This window comes from Notamacropus eugenii, chromosome 3 (genome assembly GCF_028372415.1).
Source record: "Notamacropus eugenii isolate mMacEug1 chromosome 3, mMacEug1.pri_v2, whole genome shotgun sequence".
NCBI lineage: Eukaryota > Metazoa > Chordata > Mammalia > Diprotodontia > Macropodidae > Notamacropus > Notamacropus eugenii.
In genome coordinates, this window is record NC_092874.1 from 333,207,471 (window position 1) to 333,232,288 (window position 24,818).

General features: G+C 42.8%; 1 protein-coding gene across 4 annotated transcripts in view; it reads left to right on the plus strand.

The window, feature by feature from the left end:
- The first annotated feature begins 1,004 nt into the window (after positions 1–1,004).
- The window catches only part of B4GALT1 (beta-1,4-galactosyltransferase 1), an 84,832-nt gene continuing 61,018 nt past the window's right edge, over positions 1,005–24,818 (plus strand). Inside the window, exons 1-4 of one of the 4 annotated variants that reach the window (XM_072597039.1) lie at positions 1,005–1,070; positions 1,341–1,475; positions 1,894–2,064; positions 2,509–4,341. In XM_072597039.1, coding sequence (XP_072453140.1) covers positions 3,552–4,341 — 790 coding nt within the window. In that variant the 5' untranslated portion in view covers positions 1,005–1,070; positions 1,341–1,475; positions 1,894–2,064; positions 2,509–3,551. Of the gene's footprint in view, positions 1,071–1,340; positions 2,065–2,508; positions 4,342–24,818 lie in introns of all 4 variants that reach the window. The other 3 variants (XM_072597040.1, XM_072597038.1, XM_072597041.1) reach the window with 3 other exon arrangements.

Here is a 24,818-nt window from a genome sequence, read left to right on the forward strand (position 1 = left end):
ATGCTGTCGCTGCTTGTGTGTGTGGCCTTCCATGAGCTTACTCAGAAGTACTTTGGGGCCTGGGCCCAAAGCTCTTCTTGCTACAGTGGAAATAAGGAAAGAAATGAACCTAATGTCATGAAGCAATAAAGGCTGTTTCCAGAGCTCTTTTGGCTTCCTCAGCCTTTTCCAAAACCTAAAGACTACCAAAAAAGAGAGAGAAAAAAGTTCACACACAAGGCTTACAGAGCAAGGAAGCAACAGAAAATTGGGCAGAAACTGGGGGTTTTAGTGAAAGGTTTTGAATCACTAATTCCTATGGTTTAGAGAAATAATTATGGAATAGATAACCATTAATTGAGACAAAGAGTAAGTTGCACAGCTAAGAAATCAACAATACTATAACCTAAATTTATACCAACTGGCAATTTTAGCTCCTTTCCTCTTTCCAGGATTTCTTTGTGTCCTGAGCACTCAGGCGCATTTATTATTGTTGTTCAGTTATGTCCTATTCTTTGAGACCATATTTGGAGTTTTCTTGGCAAAGATACTGAAGTGGCTTGTCATTTCCTTCTCCAGCTCATTTTTAGAAATGAGGAAACTGAGGCAAACAATTGAATTACTTGCCTAGAGTCATACAACTAGTAAATGTCTGGTGCTGGATTTGAACTCAGGAAGATGAGTCTTCATGACTGGACCAGTACTCAATCCACTTCTATACCTAGCTGCCTGGCACTTACGAACAATTACAACCCCTAGCGGTTAACAGTTGTAAAGAACTGGACATGTGTGAAAAGAAGAAAATTACTTGGAAGAATAGGTAAGAGAATTAGGGGGGGGAAAGTGGCTCAGTAGCACAGGCCTTTTCATTGTCAACTGTTCATAGAAAGATAAATTTAATAAAACACTTAGTCATCTATAACAAGAACCAATGGTTCAACAAATTCAGTTCACAGAGTACTTCTTCAGTTTCCTGGTAGTGGGGAGGCCCCTGAGGTATAATTAAACCAGGGTTTGAGCTATTTACAATCCTAGAAGAGTGAAGGATTAACTTTTTTTATGCCACAGTCATCAACATTAAAACTTCCAAGGTAAAGTACACCTTTTTAAGGATTTTCAGTTAGGTGGCTCAACGAAATTAAGAATTTTGTCTTTGGATGGTCTCTATGCATACATACATGAGTATAAACACGTCTTTAGATATGTTTACATACACATACATATATACATACATACACAAGGTGTCCAGCTTTAGGCTTTAGCTGCACCAAGACTTTGGGACATGCTATATATGGAAATGGTTGGGATTGGATAGTTTAGGAACATGAAAATTATTTCCCTTCTCTTTTTCTTTTCCACAGTTGTGCTGGCAAACTCACTAAAAAAAAAAAAAGTCATACCAGGAACTCTCTCTGTCCTCGGTGAAGTTACCTAAAATCTTTTTGAATCGCAATAACACCTGTGCTGGGAGGAATTCTCTCCAGTAGTTAAATGTGGTAAGGAAAGACGTCTTGACTGCCTTTTAGGGTCTGGATACCTTATCACACCCAGACCAGGCTTCTCTCCCTTCCCCTATAGGGAAAACAACCTAGGGTGGGTCTTGTTGGTTTCTAAGGCAACCTTTCTTCTCCAGCCCAGAATGGGGAGTTTTTGGCATAGTGGATCGGACACTGACTGAGAACAGTTAAACCCCAAACACTGAAGAAATTTGTTATTCATCTGGGTCCCAGCGGTTCTCCACCTGCGGGAGTAGGGTGGGGTAGGGGAAACCACTGGTGTTTGCCTCCAGGGAGCTTAAACAAAAGGAATTTAGAGGATTTATTCAGTTTTCTCTCCCCAGCCCTACCCTCTACTTTTAAAAGCTAGAGATTTATCTGAAAAGTTTTATAGGGAACATACCCTGGGGTCATCTAGCCCTAGGATCAACCAATAATTCACTGGAAAGAGTCAGAGAGGAAAAGCGACCTAAGGAGGTGGGGGCATTTTCCCAATTCTTCGCTAAGGCTTGGAGCATTGGACATCTGAAGGGTACTGAAGACAGATTCAGGTCCAGTTTTGCCACGTCAAGAGAATGTGATCAAACAGGTTTGTAAACCTCAAAGCGCTGTATGATGGCAGTAACGACAGCGACATTCCACTTTCTCACTCTCACTTTTGAGAGGGTTTCCCAGGGTTATTGATCCACGGGATTTACAGGCGAGGAGGTAGGGGCTGTCTTCCTGCAGATCGTAGTTTCCAAGAGATTCCCTGGGCCCGATCCAAGCTTAGCTTGATTTTTCTCCTTAGGACCCAAACGTGGTAAAGTACTAGGGAGGAACTGGGGGCGGCCTGCTTGAGTGGCCTCGCTGCTGCTTTGCAGGCTTCCTGGCTGCCTAGCAAGGGGCCCCTCCTTCTGCTTTCCCCCAGTGCAGCTCGGCTCAAAGTCTCTCTCCCCTCTGGCTCGCTACCTCCTTCCTCTCTCCGCCCAGGCTAGAGAGGAAGGAAACTAATCGAGCTCAAGCTGTTTGTGTTTTTTTTTTTTCACTTCAGGGAAGGCACGCTCCCTCCGGAGAGACAGGCGGGCAGGAGGGAGGATGGACAGAGGCCAGTAAAGAGAGAGAGGGGCGGGGAAGCGAGGGAAGGAGTCCCAAACAGCAGCTGCCAAGGCTCAAGCCCCAGCCCAGCCTGAGCGCCGGGCGACTGAAGTGGCACCTGGGCTCGCCGAGCACCCTCAAGCGAGGGAGATCACGGAGGCTGAGAGAAGGAAAGCAAAGCCGAGCAGGAGCGGGGAGAGGAGTGGCCCTCGGGGAACGCATGCACACGCACCCCGCGCCCGGCTTTGGAGAGGTGGCCCGCGGGGTACACCCAGGGTCCCGCCAAACGCCCTTTCTCTCGCCTGGCTCGTCCGCCCTTCTCTTTGCAGGTCCTCCGCGTCTCACACCTCGCACACAGCCTTTTTGTTGGTTTGTCTGGGTCAAGTTTCTCCCCACTCCAACGCACCAAAGGGATTTTCCTAAAGCGCAGGACCATGTCCGACCAGGTCACCACCACCCCAGCACCGAATTCAGAACCCTCCAGTGCCTCCCTCGAGGATCCTCTAGGACTGGCGTGCAAAGTCCTTCCCAACCTGGCCCCCACCCAGGTTTCCAGTCTTTCAGGCCGCTCCCCCAGTGACACTGGCTACCTGGTTACCCTCACTCCACCTCCGTGCATTTCCACCCGCTTTGCCCCATGTCTAGAATACTCGGCCCTCCTCTTCTCCTCTCCTGGCTTCCTTCGCGTCCCAGCTAAAACCCCATCTTCTACAGATCCCCCTTAATGCCTCCTGTATCCTATCTGGTTGGTCCATGTTTCGTGTGCATGTGTAACTCCGTTAGGCTGTGAGCTTCTCGAGTTCGGGGACCGTCCTTCGTATGCCAGGCGCACTACTGAGGGCTGGGGATACAAAAGGTCGGTCCCTGCTCTCCAGGAGCTCCCTATCTAAGGCGGGAGCGAGACACCGAGCAAACAACTGGGTGCAGACAAGGTAAAATAAATAACCAACCGGCCTGAGCGGTGGCGTCCCCACACCGCTCATCTCGGGCGCTTAATAAATGTTTATTGACTCTCCGGCTGAGCACACGCGGGCCGCGCACCCACCCCCGCAGGCCAGAGCCCCGGGAGCCGCGAGAGCCGAGCAGCCCGAGAGCTGGAAGGTTTTACTAGGGGGAGGAGGGATGGGACGGCGGGGGGAGGCCCTCCCCTGCTCCGCCCCTCCAGCCGGGCCCCGCCCCCCTCCCCCTCCCCTGGAGGAAGCGGCTGGCTCGGGGGCAGTCTCTCCCCTCCCTCGCTCCCCGCGGCTCCTCCTCCTCCCTCCCCTCCTCCCTCCCCTCGGGTGCTCGCGGGGCCCGGGCGGCAGAGAGCGGGAACCTCCTTCCGAGCGAGCCCGGCGGCCCGGCGCTCCCGCCCCTCCCGGCCAGCCCCGGCGGCTCCGCGCTGCCCCGCCGCTTTTAAGGAGGGGGGAGGGGAGGGGGTCGGCCAGCATGAAGGAGCCGCTGCTGGGCAGCATGGCCCTGCCGGGCAAGTCCCTGCAGAAGGCTTGCCGGCTGCTCGTGCTCTTCTGCGCCCTGCACCTCGTCGTCACGCTCCTCTACTACTTGTCGGGCCGGGATTTCTACGTCCTGCAGCTCTTCTCCAAGCACCAGCAGAGCCAGGAGGGGCGCGGCGCCGTGACCGTGACCGCGGCGGCCGGGGAGCCCCCGGGGGCGTCGGCGGCGGCCGGCGTGGACCAGCCGGCGGGGGACCAGGCGCCGCGGCCCGCGGAGGCCACGCAGAGCGCGGAGACCGGGCCGCCCGCCGGAGGCCGGGCGCTGCCCCGCTGCCCGGACCCCTCGCCGCTGCTGGGTAAGACGCGGACCCCGCCGCCCTCCGCCCTCCGCCCTCCGTCCTCCGCTCCCGGCCCCTTCCCGGACTCGGCGAGCCGAGCGTGGGGCCCCGGGAGCGGGAGCCCGGGCGGGAAGGGCCGTCGGGGGGAAGTGCCGGCAGGGGGCGTGGAGACCTGCGCGGTGGGGAGCGAGGAGAGAGGCTGCGGGTCCGGAGCCCCGGGCCCCGGGCTCCGGGCTCCGGGCTCCGCTGGACTGGAGCCGGCGAGCTGGCTGGGCCGGGGCTGCTAAGAGAAGGGAAGGAGGCTCTGCCCCGTTGTCTGGGGGCGGGTGGGGCGTTTGTGTATGTGTGTGTGCGTGTGCGTGCGCGTGTGGGTATGTGTATGTATATGTGTATGTGTGTGTGCGCGCGTATGCGTGCGGGTATGTGTATGTATATGTGTCTGTGCGTGTGTATGTGTGCGCGTGGATAGGAGCAGTGGGCAGACCTCAGTACTCCCGCTGCGAGGCTCCCCTCTCACCTTCTTTTCTGCCCATTCCTTTTCTTTTCTTTTGGTTCCCGAGTTTCTCTGTGTGTGTATGTGTGTGTGACAGAGAAGAATTTTGCCGACATAACTTTAATCCTGGCTGCAAAACTCCATTTTATAAGTTGAGCTTCGCGCGCGCGCTTGTGTGTGTGTGTGTGTTAGATAAAATGAGTGTAGTGGGGGCAACATACACAACTTAAATGCTGGCCGCAAGACTTCCCTCTACAGCCCTGTTGTCTGCCCACCCTTTTCTCCGTGTGTGTGTGTGTGTGTGTTAGGAGACAAAGTGAGTGTAGTGAGGGCAACATACACAACTTAAATGCTGGCCGCAAGACTTCCCTCTACAGCCCTGTTATCTGCCCACCCTTTTCTCCCTGTGAGTGTGTGTGTCTCACACAGGCAAACAAAGTGAGTGTCGTGGGGGCAATCTCTAGATAACTGAAATCCTGGCAGCAAAACTTCCTTCTATAATCTTGTTACCTGCCAGTTCGTTCCCCCCTGTTGGGGTGCTTGTGGCGGGGTGTGGGGGGGGGGGGGTGGTTAGAGAAAGCGTTTGAGGCGGTGCAGATATCACTTTAATCCTGATTGCAAAACTCCCGTTGTCTCCCCATCCCATTTCTTCTCCGTTGGTGTTTGAGTTTCTCAGGTGTGTGTGTATGTGTAGTGGGGGCGATGTGCACACGTAACTTAGTTTTTCTCTCTCTGTTTGCAAGATTCGAATACATACGTGTGAATAAGTGTGTGTAGTGGGAAACAGCAGTGTGCAGACAGACATTCCTTCAGTCCTGGCTGCAAGATTCCCCAATATAGCCTTGTTTTCCTCCCATCTTTTTCTGTCGGTCGATTTTTTGAGTTCCTTCTGCTAAGTGTGATACTTCAAGGCTACTGGCTTAGGTTTTTAAAATTGTTTTTTTGATTTTTTTTTTTTTGCCTACCCCCAAAAATTCCATTGCTCTTCCCCAGCGATAGTAAATCAGCAACTTGATGTGCTAGTAAGCCACCGGCTCAGACCAGTGTGGGAGGGACACAATCTCTCTGTCTTTCTCTCTGCCTCTCTTTCTTTCCTTTTCTTCCTTTCCTCCTCTTTCCTTCCCTCCTCCCTCCCTAGAACTTTTAAGGAGGGGAGAAAAATCATTTCAGAGATCTTAAACTGATTTTTCTTTCTTTTAAATGGAATATCTAGCAGTCCAAGCTCCAATTCCAACTAAGGTTGAAGTCTGAATCACCTGGGCATTAATTTTTGTGCAGAAATCACTGATAAAGGAATTAAGTAAAAAAATGAATTAAAATTTTTTGATTTACCCAGATTTTTCATTCATTGCCCCCCCAGAAAAAAAAAGACTGCCGAGTAAGGGTGCTTAGCTTGAGTGTGTTTTCTTACAGCTTTGATTTTCTTCATTCAGATTTTAAAAAAAAATTTTTTAAAGAGTTTCTGAGACATCTTATGAACCACATTCCAAAAGACTTTTCCGGAAACTTGTTACTTCGTAATAGGCTGCCAGAAAACTGTTGCTCAACTTTTTTTCTGTAATGACTGTGATACTTTTTTGTATGTCTAGGGAGGGTCCTGTCCTGATTATTTTACATAGCAGACAGGCAGGCAAGTGTAGTACACAAAGTGTCCCCTACCGGTTTGGATACTTTTCTTGCTTATGAGTTTGGCCAAGTCACCTCAGTTTCCCTATCCTTATATTTAAGAATAAAAATACCTGCACAGGGGTACTGACTGGATCACATGAGAATGTTAGGGCTGACTATGGAAAAGTCAGCTGTGGTAGTGAGAGTTCATCTTGAGACTACTGACAACTTTAGAACTTAATTGCTGCATTGATCTGCTAAAAGCTTCAAACAAACAAACCCACACAGTTAAGGGCTTCTCTTGAGGCAATGAATTCCAGGTAGGAAGAGTTTTGAACAGGAAAAGAATCTTGAAAAATAAGCAGCTTTTAAAGGGGAAATGGGTGGGAGGAGAAAGAGAGAAAGAAGCCAGGATCTTTGAGTGAATGGTATAAAACTTTTAAAAATTTCAGTTGAGGTTTCTCTAGAATTATATTGGAAATATTGCTAAAATAAGCATTTGGGAACAAGGGAACAGATTAGTGTCATAATTTTGATTGAAATCAGAAGGCTTCTGTTAAAATGCTAGTTGGGATAAATGGTATAGTTAAAAAAATTTTTTCTAAGAATTTTTTTTTATTACTGCATTTCTTGTGATCAATTTTTACTTATTTTCCAGCTTAGTGCATTTCTCTCTGGAAAGATTACATGAACTCCATTAAGTTGCCTTTGTGTGACAAACATTAACTCATTCAAAATTTATGTGATTAAATTGTTTCATTCAGCCTCACAATGTGGAGGTCACTGAGCATTCTTGGATAAAGGGATGAAAGTATTATCAAGTATCTGTTGAGGAACTTCTGTTTCTAAATTTTTTTCCATTTGAAGGATTTAGTCAGGTTTCATGTGGTTTTAGATATTTGCCTATGTGCTGCAGGCTAATAAAAATTCGTCTTGTTTTTGTACTTAAAAGACAATAATGACTTCGTATTTTTGTGAAATAAGACAGGTGTTAGTTGATACCTTGTGGGCTGGTTTTGAGGTTGGTGGGAGAAACCGTAGCTGGGGTTTATTGTGGCTTTTTTCACTTCTTACAATTCCTTTCCCTAGTGAGATGGCCAGTATAGCCTTTCTATCATGTCCTGTCTGCCCGAAGCTTCAGTGGACTGGTTAATGTCACATTGTCACCCCATGAGTTGTTAAACTCTAGGAAGAGGAGTAACTTGCCCATTTCTTATATTTTCCTTTGTTTATTTTACAGAATCTTTTAAAAAAATGCTGCTGACATTTTATTTTTAGATTGTTATTTCCTCATTTCCCCTCCCCAATTAAACACTTCCTTGAAACAAAGTATCTAAGCAATGACAACTGACCCAGTAAATTAGTCTTACTGAATATACCAAATTCCATGTTATTCAACAGTCTAGCCCCTTCCATGGTGCTGAGCATTGGGCAAGGCCCTCAGGATACATAGAAATTTGGAACGCATTCTGTTGGGGAAGACAATATTATATAGGAATAGAAGGTAAAAATTAGGTAGTTTAGGGAGCTAACACTAACAGCTTGAAGGGAGAGGGAATCAGGAATCAGGAAAAACTTCCTGGATAAGAGCTGAGTCTTTTTTAGGAGAGGTAGAGGGGAAGAGGTAGTGTATTCTAGTTATGGGGAACCAAGTGTACAAAGACATGGAGTAGAGACAGGGTGTCTGTGTAAGGAACAGGAAGAAGGCCAATTTGCCTAGAAAACAACAATAGTAAAGCTAGAAAAGTAGCAGCTTATGAAGGGCCCCAAAGTCCAGATGATATTTTTTCCTAGGGGCAATAGGCCAGGACTGGAGTTTTTTGAGTAGGGGAATGTCACAGTAACATCTGTGATTTAGGAAAATCATTTTAACTGCTGTGGGTAGAGAGATGAATTAGGAGACTATTAAAGTAGTGGCAGGATGTGAGTAGGGAGAATCCAGTCAGATACAAGAGTTTTTGTATAGGTAGAAATAAGATTTCAATCAACAAACATTTATTAAGCACCTGCTGTTTGATCAGGTGCTATGCTTTGCTTTGTCAGTGAAGGAAAAGGAAGATTTGAGTATGATTGGCATTTCAAAACCGTTCATAACCTAGCCACCTCTTATTTTTTTCTCAGCTTACGCTACTCATTGATCCAGTGACACCGGGCTGCTTGCTGTTCCTTTAACAAGACATTCCATCTCCATGCTCCAGGCATTTTCTCTGACTGATCCCCATTCCTGGAATGCATTCCCTCATCATCATCCCCACTTCTGTGACTTTCTTGAAATTCCAGTAAAAGCCACCTTCTAAAGGAAGCCTTTCCCAATCCCTCTAATTCTAGTGCCTTTCCTCTGCTGATTATTTCCCCTTTATCTTGTATATAGTTTATTTGTGCATATTTATTTGTATGTTGTCTCCCCACTTAGATTGTGATTTCCTCTAGGGCAAGGACTGCCTTTTGCCTCTCTTTGTATCATTAGTGCTTGGCACAATGTCTGACACTTTATTGTTGTTGTCCAATCATGTCCAACTCTTCCTGACCCATTTGGGATTTTCTTGGCAGAGACACAGGAGTGGTTTGCCATTTCCTTCTCCAGCTCATTTTGCAGATGAGGCAACTGAGGCGAACAGGGTGAAGTGACTTGCTCAGGGTCACACAGCTGGTATCTGAGGCTGGGTTGGATCTCATGAAGATGAGTCTTCCTTATTCCAGGCCTGGTACTCTATCTGCTTCAACACTTGGCTTCCCTGGCACATAGCAGGCATTTAATAATGGTTATTGACCACCAACTAAATTAGAAGGTTGTGAAGAAAAGTTACATTTTTGACATTGTTGAGTTTGAATTGTTTATAGGTCATCCAGTTTAAAATGTTTAATGATGTATATGGCTAGAGTTTGGGAGAGAGTCTGGGACTGGATTTATGTATCTGAGAGTCATAGCCATGGAGGTTGTCCAAATGAAAGATGATATAGAGAAAAGAAAACCAGAATAGAGCCTTAGGTGTGATTGGATGGGTGTGTGTGTGGGGGGGGGGGGGGGGAGGGTTTATTCCCATTTAGTTAACATAATAAGAACAGTGAATCAGTAAAAGAAACTGAGTGGCAGGATCAATCAAACAGGTGCCTGGTGGGAGAGGGAGAAAGAGAGAGAGAATGAGCAAGCAATACTGTTAATCTGAAAGGAAGAGAATATCTAGGAGAAAAGAATGGTCAGTAGTCTTCCTATGCTGTAGAGATATTGAAGATGTAGATTGAGAAAAGACCATTGGATTTGGCAATTTAGAGATCATCGGTAGATTTGGAGAGAGTAGCCTCATTTGAACGGTAAGTTCAGAGAGCAGATTGTAGAGCGTTGAGATGTTAATGAGAAGAAAGGAAATGAAGAGCTCTGAGTTTTGATGAAAAGAGCAAATTACCTGGGACATACCTGATATGGTTTCATTTTGTTGTAGCAACATTCAGACCTGTGTGCTCCTACTTAGACCAGGCTGATATATCTGACCTTGACCAGATGTGAAGGATTAAACTGGTTTTCTCACCTTTGATTCTGTCAGTGAGTGTTTGATTTTCTACCATAATATTTATTGTAAATGTGTTTGCCGTCTTTAGTTTGTTTTTAACTCTGGTTTTTAAGAATTGCTGCAGCTTCTCCAATGAAACAGGCAAAAATCTGTAGGTCTTAAAAAGTACACTTCAGTGGCTGTTAGAGATATTACTACAAATGCTGGCTTGAGGAAGATTGAAAAGATAATTCAAGCCCACAATGAAACAAAATAATTTCTCTGAAGCTCAGAGGAAAGTGCTATCAAAAAGGAAAAGCAATTCTGAGAACAATTCTGATGAACTATTTCTGCGAAACAGCTTAATTAATCTTCTGAAAACAAGCAGAAACCTTCAGAGGGGCTTGGCAGCAGAAGGATTATTGTTGGTTCCTCTAGTGGATTGGCAGTTTCTTCAAGTTGGAGAATCTGTTTAGAAAACAGCTCTGGATCATTGCTTTAAAGAAAAAAACAACTTGATTGTAGGCAAGTTAATGTTAAAATTGAAGTACTGAAGTCTGGGGATGAAAAGGCAGTTTTTACAGAAGAAACTCACTTTTTCATTCAAGGCTGTACTGAAAGCATTATGAGAAGTTCATTTGAACCTTTAAGACTTAGGCGTCATCATCGGACTAAAAAAAAAACTATTCGCCTCATATATGTTTTTGGGAACAATGACCTCTGATAAATTTTAGTGTGTGTGTGTGTTTTTGTTTGTCCTTCGTTGCCGAAGAAGACCATGACATCAGAGAAATGATGACATGACTTGCACTTGACTTTGTTTTGAGTGAGGGAGGGCTGTGCAGGTCACCAGCCTCACTTCTCCTCCAGAGCCATCTGAATCCAGTGACCAGATATTCATCAGGATGACTAGAGATGACCCAGGATGAGGCAATTGGGGTTAAGTGACTTGCCCAAGGTCACACAGCTAGTGAGTGTCAAGTGTCTGAGGTGAGATTTGAACTCAGGTCCTCCTGACTTCTGCATTGGTGCTCTATCCACTGTACCACCTAGCTACCCCAATTTTATTGTGTAGTTGTTTCAGTAATATCCAACCTTCCTGATCTTATTTGAGGTTTTCTTGGCAAAGATACTGGAGTGGTTTGCCATTTCCTTCTCCAGTGAATCCCAGGGGGTCCATTTTGTCAGGCAATCAGAGATTCAATGACTTGCCTGGGTCACACACCTAGGAAATGTCTGAGGCTGGATTTGATTTCAGGTCTTTCTAACACCAAGCCCAGTGCTCTATCCACTGAGCCATCAGCTAGCTGCGTTTTGATAAATATATTCTGGAGTTACAGAAATCCCAAGTGGAGCTGCAGTACTCTGGCATCATAAACTGTCACAAAAGATTAAGATATTTACCCTAGTAATGGAGATAAATCTGCCTCATTGAACTGAGAGGAAGCTGTAATTAAGGTTAGGATTTGAGAAATGGCCAGATATGCCTAATAGATGTTATTTCATGACGAAGAATTAAGATGTGTCAGAATCTTGTGAGCTCAAGTGTAAAATTGTATAAAAGTAGTGATTGTAGCAAAAAGATATTGCATGTTATACATTATGTATCAATAAATTCAACTATTTTATTTTGTTCCAGTTGATATGTACTCCACACTAGGATAATAGCTAGCTCGAGGGGACAATAGTTTTGTGAAGGTTTGTTTAAAGGATGGGGGAGACTTGGGTCAACTTGCAGGCATCGAGAAGGGCATCATAACGGGGGTGGGAGAGGGAGGGATTCTAAGGGACAGTCTATTTTGGGAGAGTATGGGAGGGAGTGATATTAAGGGGATAAGTAGAAGGAATGGCCTCCAGGTTGTTCTTGGGAGAACCAGTTGTCCTTTGAGCATTTACATGTCATTATACCAGGGCTTGATTTATTGGGTTTTTTTTTTTTTGTATTGTCTAGACTTAAAGTAATGGAAAAAAATATTACTGATGTGGATTAAACTTAAAAGTGTGCCTATCCATATCCCACTTCTCTCTGCTCCAACCTGATTGTTCAACATTCATCAGTTCTGTTGGCTTTGTAGCCTTCTCATTTTTGCCTGAAAGTGTTTTCTCATTTTTAGACTGGAAAAAAAGGACGAGAGTAGGGGGACTGTTGTCTGGTGGTTTTGAGATGAAGGAAAGTAAAGGAACTTATGTGGAATGGTTTCTGTTTTTACTTTAAAGATTTCAAAACTCTTTCTAAACATAATCTCATTTGTTCCTCACTCTAATTCTTTGGTACTGACATCCCTTTTCAGAGATAAGTAATCTGAGGTTTAGAGAATTGAAGGGACTTGGGTGGGCATACATATCTAATAAATGTGGAAGGCTTTAGGTACTCTTATTCATTGTGTCATACTTGGCTAGTTGTATTACCCTGGAGCAGTCACTTAACCTCTATGAAGGACCTCAAGCCACTTTCTATGATGAAATATTTACTAATGTTATCTGTGGATGCATTTATTTACTTTAATTTTTTAGTCTGAACCTGTAGTCACCAACATAGGTCAGTGCGTTCAGTGATTCAGTCTTCGAATATTTAGTAGAGGCATTGAGACTCACTTAGGTGTCACTGATAGTAGAATGTGTCCTCCAGGTCTTCCTGATTCCAAGGTTACTGCTGAATCCACGAAGACTGTTTTGTCTTTTGATTTGTACGTACATAGAAAAGTCAAAGTTGCTCAGTAGGATTAAGTGAGTTTCTCAAAGCATGTTAGACAAAACAAGTATAATGTGAGAAATTGCAGACTAGATATTTAATGCCATCTAAGTAAAAATCATCCATCTTAATGTAACACTATTTACTTGTAAGTGGTACTGTTCTCCTGTGATAGGTTTAGTTTTGTGTGTGTATATATATATATATCTTCTTTTTAAAGAAAACCTGGTGTATATAGCTGGGGAACTAGGCATTCTTGAAAGTATTTTATTTTGGGTAAAAGAGTACTCTTAGGCCAGGAGTCAGTAAACTAAATCCTTCAGCCTGTTTTTAGTATGCCAGCTAGATAAGAATGGTTTTTACATTTTTAAAGTTATCCCTGTTCTTAGCTGCTGAGTAAAAATGTGCTGGCTGTACTTTTCCTTGGGGTACTAGTGACATAATTATAATTCTGCGGAAGAATTAACTTTACATTTTGTATCTGCTGTGATACAAGGTGGAATAAATAGCCAGGCCATAGACTTTCTTTATTTTTAAGGATTTGGTCCTAGAGAAGCCATAGATGCATGAGATCTGGCAGATCTGTGGGACAAAACCTTCTTTCAAAGGTCCCCTGTGCTAGACCTGGTTTCAGATGATGGAAAGGCATTCATTTCTTTGTGGAGTCTTGTACTCACTGGTGGCAGATGGAGCGCAAGTTGCAGGAATCTTCTTTCAGTCTTTATCTTCCCCTTCTTTATCATTCTATCACCAGTTTATAACCTGAACAATGAGTAGACACAGATCTTCTTTCAGGACTTTTTTGTCCTTACTAATGATGGGCACAAAGTCAGCCATATGATACAGATTCATGGCAGCCAACAAGCTCTATAGGCAGATGGTTTCAGTCCTGAAGGTTTGTGGATCTGAATGCCTCCTCTGTTAGAGCTGTGTGGTTGATGGAAAGATGTAGGAGATATAATCCCTGAAGCCCAAAGGACTTTACAAGTTTGCAGAGCACTTAATTTTTAAAAAGTAAGTTCCATTCATACTATTTGTTTAAATACAAAAGTAATTTTGGACATGCCCCACTCCTCACCCCCTTCTACCTCCTTCTCTTGTAACAAATTATTATTTCTGCTAAGTTAGAAGGTTGGACTAGATCATCTTTAAGCTCTTTCTCTGACTCTAAGTATATAATCCTATGAGTCTCCCAGCATTGGAGGAAAGACAGCAAATGGTGTCAGATAGAACAGGCTGTGCCACATGCTGTATTTATAATCCTTTCACCTTGCTTTATAAATGAGGTGTTCCCACGATCTTTAAGTGATAAGATAATTGCTACTCTTTTTACCTCATTTCATAGATTGAAGAAACTCATTTTCAGAGGTTGTGATTTTCCCAAGGTTGCTGCTCTTACCCCACATAGCTAATAGATGTTAGAATCAAAATTTGAAAGCCGATCTGTTTGGCTCCAAGATGTGGCCTTGTATCCACCAGTCTACATACCAGACTGAAGGTCTACAGAGCCTTCATGCTTACTTCATTGTCTCATGTCTATGAAACCTGGAAAAATTGAATCATTTTCACTTTGAATTGTCTCAGGAAAATCCCAAAGAGCATGATAAGGTACTGGGCACTGGGGTCATCTCTAGAGCTGAACTGCCTGAGACATTTAAGCTGTTGCAGAGAACACAACTCCATTGGGCTGGCCACATATTCAAATGCTGCATACCCAAAAGATTAGTTTACAGAGAACTCACACATGGTAAGCACTCACATGGAGGTCCAGAGAAGCAATATAAGAACACTCTTGAGGTGGGTGTCTCTGAACAACTTGAATACCGACTGAGACATGAGAAATGCTGAGATAGGACTATCTAACATGGTGTACCCACATCAAAGAAGGCACTATATTCCATGAACAAAACAGAATTGTAGAAATACAAAAGAAAAGTGAGCTATCCAAATCCGAAGCTATTTTCACTCTAGATGTTCTAATGGACCTTTTGTGCCTGATCTGTGGTAGTGACTTCCAAACTTGTATTAGATCAGTCACAGCCAACACACCTATTTGTACCAATTCCAATGTAATGTCATTGGTCTTTTAAAATGAAGGATGAACAGCAGACTATAAGTGATCAATTATATATGAAATTAGTATAATCAAGGCAGTCTATTAAAGTTGCCAAAAGAACAGTTGTTCCCTTTTCAAAGACAACCAATGAAATTACAAAGTGATATCTTGACTTATGTGTGAATTGGATTTAAATAAGGCAGAGTTGTACAAAGTTGACAGCCTCACTGTCTCTTCCTGAATCCTTTAAGGCCAGTGACAGAACAGAAGTCAAGATTTCTAGGAGGCAGTGGATGATGACTTTGGCGTCTTGGATGTCTTACCAAGCTCTAAGTTCTGCTTGAGTTTATTCTCAGCCACCCATTCTGCCAGGGAAAGTCTTCACATCTTGGGATAGACACCCCCCTAATTCACCGATGGGTTTGAGGCCTGTTGGTTACCCTCAACCCAGTTTAACCCATCTACTGAAGACAGTTTTACTGTGATGGTATGGCTTCTGCTCCTCCTACAACTTCTTGGAACCACAGATGAGAGTCGGGGAACAGGTGGACACCAAAGGTATATGAGCAGCCCTGTCTCATCAAGTGCTAGATCATTTTTTTTTCCTTTTTTTGTCTTGCAACATTTATTTCTAGAAGCCCAGACACATTTAGTAGATCTGGAGATCACATTTCCTTCCATTTTTACTCTTTTTCCTGTTGATTTATCTGTTTATGTGCAAGGTCTTTGAGTTTTTGTCTTACTGAAATCTTCTGTAATTTTCATCTTTCTTCCCCTTATTTTTCCCTTTTGCTCACTTTCTGATTCCCACCTCTCTGGGGTGGTTTCATTCAGGGTTGAATCTCAGCCTCCTCTCATTGGTTCACCCTCTTTGGGCTTTGCCCCATTTGACTTTGAGGAGGTTAGAACTGGTACCAACTAGAAGCTGTGCTCTCTCCCTCAGTCATAGGTGGGGTGTCCCACAGCTGCACATACACAGTTACCTGTCTGGGTGCCCTGACCTTCTCCTGCTACTTACTTCTTTGGTCCAACTCTAGCAGTTCAGAGCTTTGCAGTATTGATGTGGGGTTGTGGCTCTCTGTAGGCTCTTGCTCCTGAAGGACTAGGGTTTCCACAGCACTGGAAAGAGGGAATGGAAACTGGAGTTTGGGGTTTGTTTTTGTTGTAAGACTGTGTAAGCCTATGTTGTGTCCTTGGGTTTGCTAGTACAGCCTTGATGCTAGTAGGGAGATGGGGGAGGGATGCTGAATGAGCTCAGAATCAGTCAGTTCATGGGTTTTTGTTTTGGTTTTAAACCTTTTGGATTCTGGGTGTCCTGGACCATGGAAACTGCTGAAGTTGCTTTATCTTTAGCTGCATAATTTCTGTTTAGGAGAGGCCTGAAAGGTCATGAGATTCAGAGAAATTAGGGAGTCCTTAATCTTATTACTCATACTATCTTGACATGTTATTTCCTGTCTGTTGACATAGATGTTAATTTTGTGATGTCATTTGATGCTTGCCACAAGTCTTGTGGTAGTCTATAGGTTGTTGGCCTCTAATTTCTTGATTTCTAATTCCAGACACTTAGTAGCTCTATGGCCCTGGGCAAGTTATTTTACCCTGTTTCTCTCAGTTCCCCCATCTGTAAAGTGAACTGGAGAAGGAAATGGCAAACCACTTGTATTTTTGCTAAGAAAGGGTCATGAAGAGTGAAATGGGGCTCTCTTTCTCTTCTCTTCTCTCTCTCTCTCTCTCTCTTATTCTTATTTCTTAAACCTGACCTATATTTTCCAACTTTCTGCCAGTGATAATGACAGTATCTGTCTTCATTGATCATTGAACATCAAAGTGCATATGAAGACTCTGTTTCTAGGATTTTATAAGAAATGACTATTAATTGCTCTTCTCTATCCTTGGAAATACATATTGGCACATAAGGTGCAATTGTATTTCTAGTGGTCTTTCTGCTTCTGTTAATTAGAAGCACTGCTAGGCAAGGTAACCCATGATACGCTGTTTCCCATTGCCTTTGAGTACATGATGAAACCATCTCATTATTTACCTCTCTGGAGATAATCTGTGAGCTATCCTCCTGTTTAACCACAACTTCTTTTTGTCTAATGATTTTATTTATAGCAGGGATGTCAGTGTAGCTGTGGCTCAGTTCCTATAAGTAGCATATTGACTCTTGGTTGGGAAAAGGGCTCACATTTAAAGTGGCAACAGTGAAATTAGTCTAAAGAGAAATGAACATCCACTGTCTCACTCCACCACCTTCTCTGTGGAAGAAAGGGCTGTACTAGATTGAGGGTCTTTTTTTTTTAACTTTAATTTTTAACTTTAAAAAAAATTGAATTCCAAATTCTCCTGCTCCTGCTATCCCCTCCTCCCATCCATTGAGACAGCAAGCAATCTGATACAGAACATTTCCATATTAGCCATGCTGCCAAAAAAAGACAAGAAAAGTATGCTTCAGTCTGTACTCATAGTTCATTAGTTCTCTCCCTGGAGATGGATACCATTTTTTATCATGGGTCCTTTGGAATTGTCTTGGATCATTGTATTGATTAGAGTGGCTAAGTCTTTAACAATTGACCATAAATACATTGTTTCTCTTTCTGTGTGCAGTATTCTGGTTTTACTCACTTCACTTTGCATCAGTTCATAAAAGTCTTTCCAGGTTTTTCTGCTCATTATTTCTTACAGCAGAATAGTATTCCACCACGATCATATATCACAACTTGTTCAACCATTCCCCAGTTGATGAGGCATCCCCTTGATTTCCAATTCTTTGCTACCACAAAAAAACCACTATGAATATTTTTGTTCATGTAGGTCTTTTTCCATTTTTTATGAGGTCTTTGGGATACAGACTAATAGTGGTGATCCTGAGTCAAAAGGTATGTGCAATTTCATGACCCTTAGAGCATAATTCCAAATTGTTCTCCAGAAGGGCTGGACAAGTTCTCAACTCCAATAGTGTATGGGTGTCCCTATTTTTCCACATTCATGGAGGGTCTTTTTCTGTTTTGTTTTCAACTATTTCCCAGACCACTGTGGTCCACTTGCCCTACCAAGATAATCCTCTCTATACTTGAACTTATTCTGTTTTTGTTATTGTTTGTTTTATGATTTCTTGATCTCTCATAAAGTCATTAACTTCCATTTGCTCCATTCTAATTTTTAAGGAATTATTTTCCTCAGTGAGCTTTTTGGACCTCCTTTTCTTTTTGGCCAGTTCTGCTTTTTAAGACATTCTTCTCCTCATTGACTTTTTGGACCTCTTTAACCATTTGGCCTAGATTGTTTTTTAAGGTGTTAATTTTCTTCAGTATTTTATGTGTCTCCTTTACAAAGCTGTTGACTTGTTTTTCATGATTTTCTTGCATCACTCTCATTTCTCTTCCCAATTTTTCCTCTACTTCTCTTACTTGATTTTCAAAATCCTTTTTGAGCTCTTCCATGGCCTTAGCCCATTGCATAGTTTTCTTGGAGGCTTTGGATGCAGGAGCTTTGGCTTTGTTATCTTCTTCTGGTTGTATGTTTTCATCTTCCTTGTCACTAAAGTAAGTTTCTGTAGTCAGATTTTTCCCATTGTTTGCTCATTTCCCCAGCTTATTACTTGACTTTTTAAATCTTTGTTAAGGTAGAACTCTGTTTCCAGGGTGGAGGCTGAACTGTCCCAAACTTCAGGGGTTTTATACAACTGTTTTCAGAGATAGTTCTAGGGATTTGTAAGTTTTCAGTTCTTCCAAGGTGGTATGATCTAAGGAGAGCGGTTTACTAATCTCTTGGCCTCTGCTCTGATCTGTGAGTGACACAAGCCCTCTTTTTTGCCTTGGAACAGTAAGGAGGGTCCCCTCTCCACTACTGGCCACAAGCTCTACTATGCTAGTGTTCTTCCTTGCCCCAGGACTGTGACCTAGATTCAAGTATCGGCAAAGCAACAGTCCTGCCTCAGTGCTAGCAAAGAGATGCCTGTAATCTCCTTCTGGCCAGTTGTTTGATCTTCTTACTCTCTGTGGGCTGAGAGCTCCGGAAGTATCTCTGCTGCTGCTGCCACCACCACCACTGCTGCTGCTGATTCAGTGGCTTCCAAGGCCTGCTCCTGATTTGCTGGGGTTGGGGCTATGCTGTTGCAGCCTGTGCTAGACTGTGCCCCTCTCACCCAGGTCTAAGAGACCTTTCCTGCTGATCTTCTGAGTTGTCTTTGGCATCTATGAACTGAGAAGTCAAGAAACCGACTGATATAGTCCTTTGAGGCCTGCTCTGGGCTTGCTGGGGCTGGGGCTCTGCTGGCGTGGCCTATGCTGGACTTCGGTCTTCTCTCACCCTGGTGAAACAGACCTTTCCTGTTGACCTTCCAGAAGGTCAACCCTCCCCCATCTCCCTACTAGCATCAAGGCTGCACTAGCAGACCCAAGGACACAAGACAGTCATTTTTTAAAAGGTATTTGGAGGGGTTTGGGGGAGAACTCAGCAAGTCCTTGCCTTTATTCTGCCATCTAGGCAGTGCTTCTCCCCCCATTCCCTCTTCAGTTTATTCTTGAACTGAAATTTCATTCCATTGCTGGGATCACATCTGAAACTTTTCTTGGTTGAGGAAACCAGAAGCTTGTATTTCCTCAAGTGTAAAGCCCTTCCAGACATCTGGATTTATCATGATAAAATGTCTATGTAGGGTTAAATTAGGCTAATTATCACTACTCTCAAATGTATACTCTCTCCTGGACCTAAAATTATCTGGGCCTATTTGTCATAAGGCAGTTTGAAATTTTCCCCCGGCAGATTTTTTGGGGGGCAAGAAGATTCCTGGTCTCTGCCACTTGTGGAAACTGCTTAGCAACTTAGCTGGGATGTTGCCTCATTTGGGGAATTAAAAGGCAAGTGGAACAAGCAGTGGGGATAGTTAGTAGTCTTGAATGTGAGAATCATGGTTGAATCTCATGCTAGGTATAGGATGTTATGCTAGGCATCTAATCCTCATGATCAATAGTGTCCTCTTCTGTAAAATGAGTTTGATAATATCTGCCCTGCCATCACCTCAGAGAGTCTTATAGTAGTCATAAAAATTAGTGCTTTGTAAATGCTAAAGTACTTTGTAAACATAAATGACAGCCATATTGACCACACAGGTTAAAGCCTTTTCTCTGTTGTAATGTGTATAATGTTCTGTTTATTAGAGGTACAAATATTTGCCCCATTAAACTATAAAGCTTTTGAAGACAATTGTTGCTCTGCATTTGGAGTCAGAGGACTTGGGTTTGAATTCCAGCTCTGCCACTTACTAGCCCTGTGACCTTGGGGAAGTCCCTTTACTTTTCTGTGAAGTGAGAAAGTTGGCCTACGTGGCCTTTTATGTCTCTTCTTGCTTTAGATCTTTGATTCTCTGAATTTCATAAGCCTGAAGAAAACCTATAGGGGAAAAGAGGGGGAAGGAAATGGAAAAAACATTTATGTCACACCTACTATGTGTCAGTTCACTTTGTTAAGCACTTTACAAATATTTTCTCATTTAATTCTTAAAACAAGCCTGTGAGGTAGATGCTAGTATTATTATTATTTCCCCCTTTTCTGGTAGGGAAACTGAGGCATCCAAAGTTAAATGACTTGCCCCCAGCTGGGCTCATGCTAACAAATGTCTGAGACTGAATTTGAACTCAGGCCAGTGCTCTATCCACTGCACCACCTAGTCTTAGGTAGGTGCTGTCAAGCTTATTCAGGATGAATGTGTCTAGAATGCTCTTTGTCCTCACCTCCAGCTCTTTGTCTTTGGCTTCCTTCAGGTCCCAATTAAATCTCACCCTTCTCCAAGAATTCTTTTTCAGTCCCCCTTAATATACTAGTGCCTTTGACTGTGATCGTTTTTGTTGTTCTGTCATGTCTGACTTTTTGTGACCTGATTTGAGGGGTTTTTTTGGCAAAGATACTGGAGTGGTTTGCCATTTCTTTCTCCAGCTCATTTTAGAGTTGAGGAAACTGAGGCAAATGGGTTTAAGTGACCTGTCACACAGTTAGTGTGAGGCCAGATCTGAACTCAGGAGGATGAGTCTTCCTGACTTCAGGTCCAATGCTGTATCCATCATGTCAGCTAGCTGCTTTGGTTGTCCCTCTTGTCTTTTTCTCTTTTGTTGGTAGTGGTAGGGATGCTAGTGCTCCATTATTCTTGTCCTCTCCCCTCTCTTCCTTCCCATTCTTACCCCCATTGGAAAAAAGAAAAACATTCTCCCAACAAATATGGCTAGTCAAGCCAAACAAATTTCCACGTTGATTAGCATTTTGTGCTATAGGGGTTGTCCTCAAGTACTGCCAGTGTTAGGGTCTGTCAGTCCTTCCTGTTATATTGAAGGTTGCAATATCTCCTGGACAGATGAATGTAGTTTGAGAAATATTTCTTTAGAATTGTGAAGAAATTGACTTCAAAGTGAGTTTTTCTTGTCTGGTGAACTTAAGAAATGCCAAAGGTTAAGGATCTCATAATTTAGCTCTGCTATAAAATCTAGTAAATCATTTATTGTCCTGAATGAATGGACTAATCACTGATTCCTGGGACCAGGGTGGCTCTTACGGCATCTGATATACCTCTGCCAAGGAAATATGTAAAGGCAGGGTATAGAATACTTCCTCACTTGACAGAAATGTGAAACTGACCTAGATTCTCTCATACTATCTGTGTGACCCTGGGCACTCTGTTTCATCATCTCTAAAATGAACTGGATGAGGAAATGGCAAACCACTTTGTTATTTTTGCCTTGGAAATCCCAAATGGAGTCATGAAGAGTCTGATAAGACTGAAATGACAGAACAGCAACACTATAAAGCATGGAGGTGGAAAGGTTTTGGAGAAATATCAGTTCCTAGCAGCTAATCACTTACTCTTATAGCCTTAGCCAAGTCATTTAAATTCACTGGGCCTCATTTTCTCTACTCCCAGTTCTTTAAAGGAAGAGGTCAGAACAGTAAAGTAGGGTCCAATGTTTCCTGTTCCTAAATCTCATGAAGCTAGGACTATTTACTTAAGGCAGGAGAAAAAAATTAGACTTCTAAAGAAAACCTCATAGATATGATCACCAGATGCCTTTTTCATAAGTCAGTGAAATTATACTATTTGCAAGCTTAGACTTGGAGGAAAATATCTGAGCTTACAAAAATTTCTCCCCACCTACAGAAATTTCAGTTCCTACCAACACATCATTGTGATTTTTTTCTCCCTCTCTCCTTCCTCTCCTGCTAGCACAGATTGTAGGCTTCTTGAGGGTGAAGACTATTTCAATCTCTCAGTCTCTTATGGTTCCCAGCACAGTGCTTTGCATATATTATGGAATGTTGAATGAATTTATGGCACAAATATTATTACACCAGGAGTCAAAAAGGTTCCAGATGTCAGGTTACTATACTGCCTAGTATTTTAAGTCAGTAATAATTTGATAGTAAAACATTAATTTGAAGGTACAAGTTTCAGTGAGGCACATGTATTCACTTCCCCATAACTTCTGAAAGTTTGCAGGTATCAGTTTTATGTGTTTAGTTTATGAAATAGGAAGATCCAGAAAACTTATATACATATGACTACTATGGCATAAATGGAATGAACAGCCGCCACAATTAAAAATGAATGTTGTAAAATTACAGAGAACCAGCTGAACTCCAGAGAAGGAAGACCGCTACCCCCACTCTTTTGCAAAGATTAGAATGGATAGGAATTGTGTCTGTGCTTATGTGATATTGGAAATAATGTCAAATTTCAAAAATAGGTTGATTCATTTAATTTATTTATTTATTTTTAGGGCCAAAGGAAAACAAAGTTTATTAAAGATTCGTCACATTAGGTTGACTCTTAAGGAGCCTAACCAGATACAATCTTAGCTAGACAGAGCCTGAGCTGGATTGAATCTGAGCACTTTCATGGAGGCAAGATGGAACTTAAATACAGAAAAGACTATAGGAGGGATCTGGGGGTGGTCTGGTAGTCTAGGGTGATGGGAGGAGGGGTTTAGGGAAGGTCTTGAGAAGAAGTCCATGGAGGACCTCAGGGGGACTGGGGTGACTGGTCAAGAGTTGAAAACAGCTGGAGGCAATCAGGAGATATCAGACAATGGAAGGTTTGGGTGGGGCAATCCAGAGGTTACTAACTATGGAAAGTCAAGCTAGGCCAAGGGCAATAGATTTTAATATGAATGACCAAATTAAGTGGAGATATTCAGGAGGACCTGGCTATAAATTTGCGTATCAAAGGCCAGGTTAAGTGGGGAGATTCAAGGGGAGTTCAGGGAGGTTCCCAGAGTCTGAACCCCATCTTTACCCTCTCAAACAAATTGGACCCAAATTCTTTTGGGGTAAAGGGTGAAGATCTAGCTGTCCCTGCTTCGATGGGTCCTGTTCAAGGGGTACATAGCCTGAGTTGTCATCTGGATATTGATGGCTTGCAATCTTCCAGTCTTGGCAGAAGAACTTGAGATTAGTAGTTTTTCCCAGACAGGAAACCATATATTGAGGTCTGAGGGGTGCTGGGGGGGCCCCAAAGTATCGACAAGCTGAGTCCTGCTCGAATGAATTTGACACATCTTCTTAAAGCCAAAGAAGAACAAAGTTTATTAAAGATTCCCCATATTGCATTGACTCTTAAGGAGCCTAACCAGATACAATCTCAGCTAGACAGAGTCTGAGCTAGATTGAAATCTGAGCCGGGTTGATTCATTTTAGTAATTTTTTTTCTTTTTAAAAATTCTTTGTTATAAGGGATAGCTTTTTGGGAGGAGGGAGGGGACACTGGAAGAATCTAAAAGATGAAAAAAACCAAAATATATAAATAAGAGACTTTAAAAGTTGACTTAGAGGCGTCTTTGTGTCTTAGACCTATTTGTCACTCTGGTAAAGTCTGTGGACCCCTTCTCAGAATAACATTTTTAAGTGCATAGAATAAAATGCATAGGATTAGAAAGGGAAACAATTATGCTGCCATGGGAATATTAGAATATATTTTTTAAAAAAACATTATGGTGAAGAGCCTCTGCTTTAAAGCTATAGAAGTGATTTTATCAGTCTCACTTATTTTTCTCCTCTTTACCAAGTGTTTTTGACACCAGTAAACTGAAAAATAGTGATTTATTTCCTTAAAAGCATCTAGTGTGTTTGGGAGGATTTTCATGTAGTTACATAAAGAGATAAACCCCCAAGCTGCAAACCTGTGGGTGATGGAAGGTATTGGTTCCCTCACAGAAATGGAGATTCATGAAACAGAAAATTTGAGGCATGTATGAAACTGATTATTGCCAATTTGTATAGTATTCCCATTATCTGTGACCTATATTTAATTGTTCTGAATCACTCCCCTTCCCTACCCTCCCATAAAGTCCAGATCTTTGCTGGTCTATTATAGGTAATATGAATTAGAGGTCTGTAGTTTCATTAGTAGAGTACTCTCCATTGATACAGATTGTAATCACTCCTTTGCCTTTTAACAGGAGTTCTTAACTTGGGGTCCACAGATACATGCTGACATCCCCCACCTCCCACTTTTCCAAGGGAGACTCTGAATTTGGATGAGAAGTAAATTGCATCTTTATTTTCCCCCAACTTCTAACCTAAATTTAGCATTCCCTTTAATAAGATCTTTGAGAAGAGTTCCATAGACTTGGGGGGAGGTCCGGGAGGTCCATGACATTTCTACCATAGTAGATGGTTTTCATTGTTTATCCTGAGGAACAACTTTCAGGTGGGGAGCTTTTCAGATTTAGCTATCCTTCCATAATAGACATAGACCATCAGTAGGTATTTATTTAAAGCCTTTCCAGCCTGGTGGGACCTATAACTTGTATTCACTGCCGTAAGCTTTGAGAACAAAAGGTCACTACTGAGACAAACTAATAGGACTTTTTTGATTGAAGGTAAGAACATATCAGGTAAGAACATTTTTTTTTGAAAATGACAAACTATAGCAAATAGCCATTTGTTTGGGCCGTAATTGGGATTTAAAAAAAAACATCTTTGGATTCTAATGTTTTTCACAGCCTCAGGGAGTTCAGAAGGATAAAGCTTATATAGTTCTTTGAAGGATGATTGAACATCTACATACTTCAATCCAGGGGAAAAAAAATGTTTCAGACTGTAGGAACATTATTATTTCATGTGCCCTTGGAGATACTCAGTAACTGTCTCCAAGCATACAAAATAAGC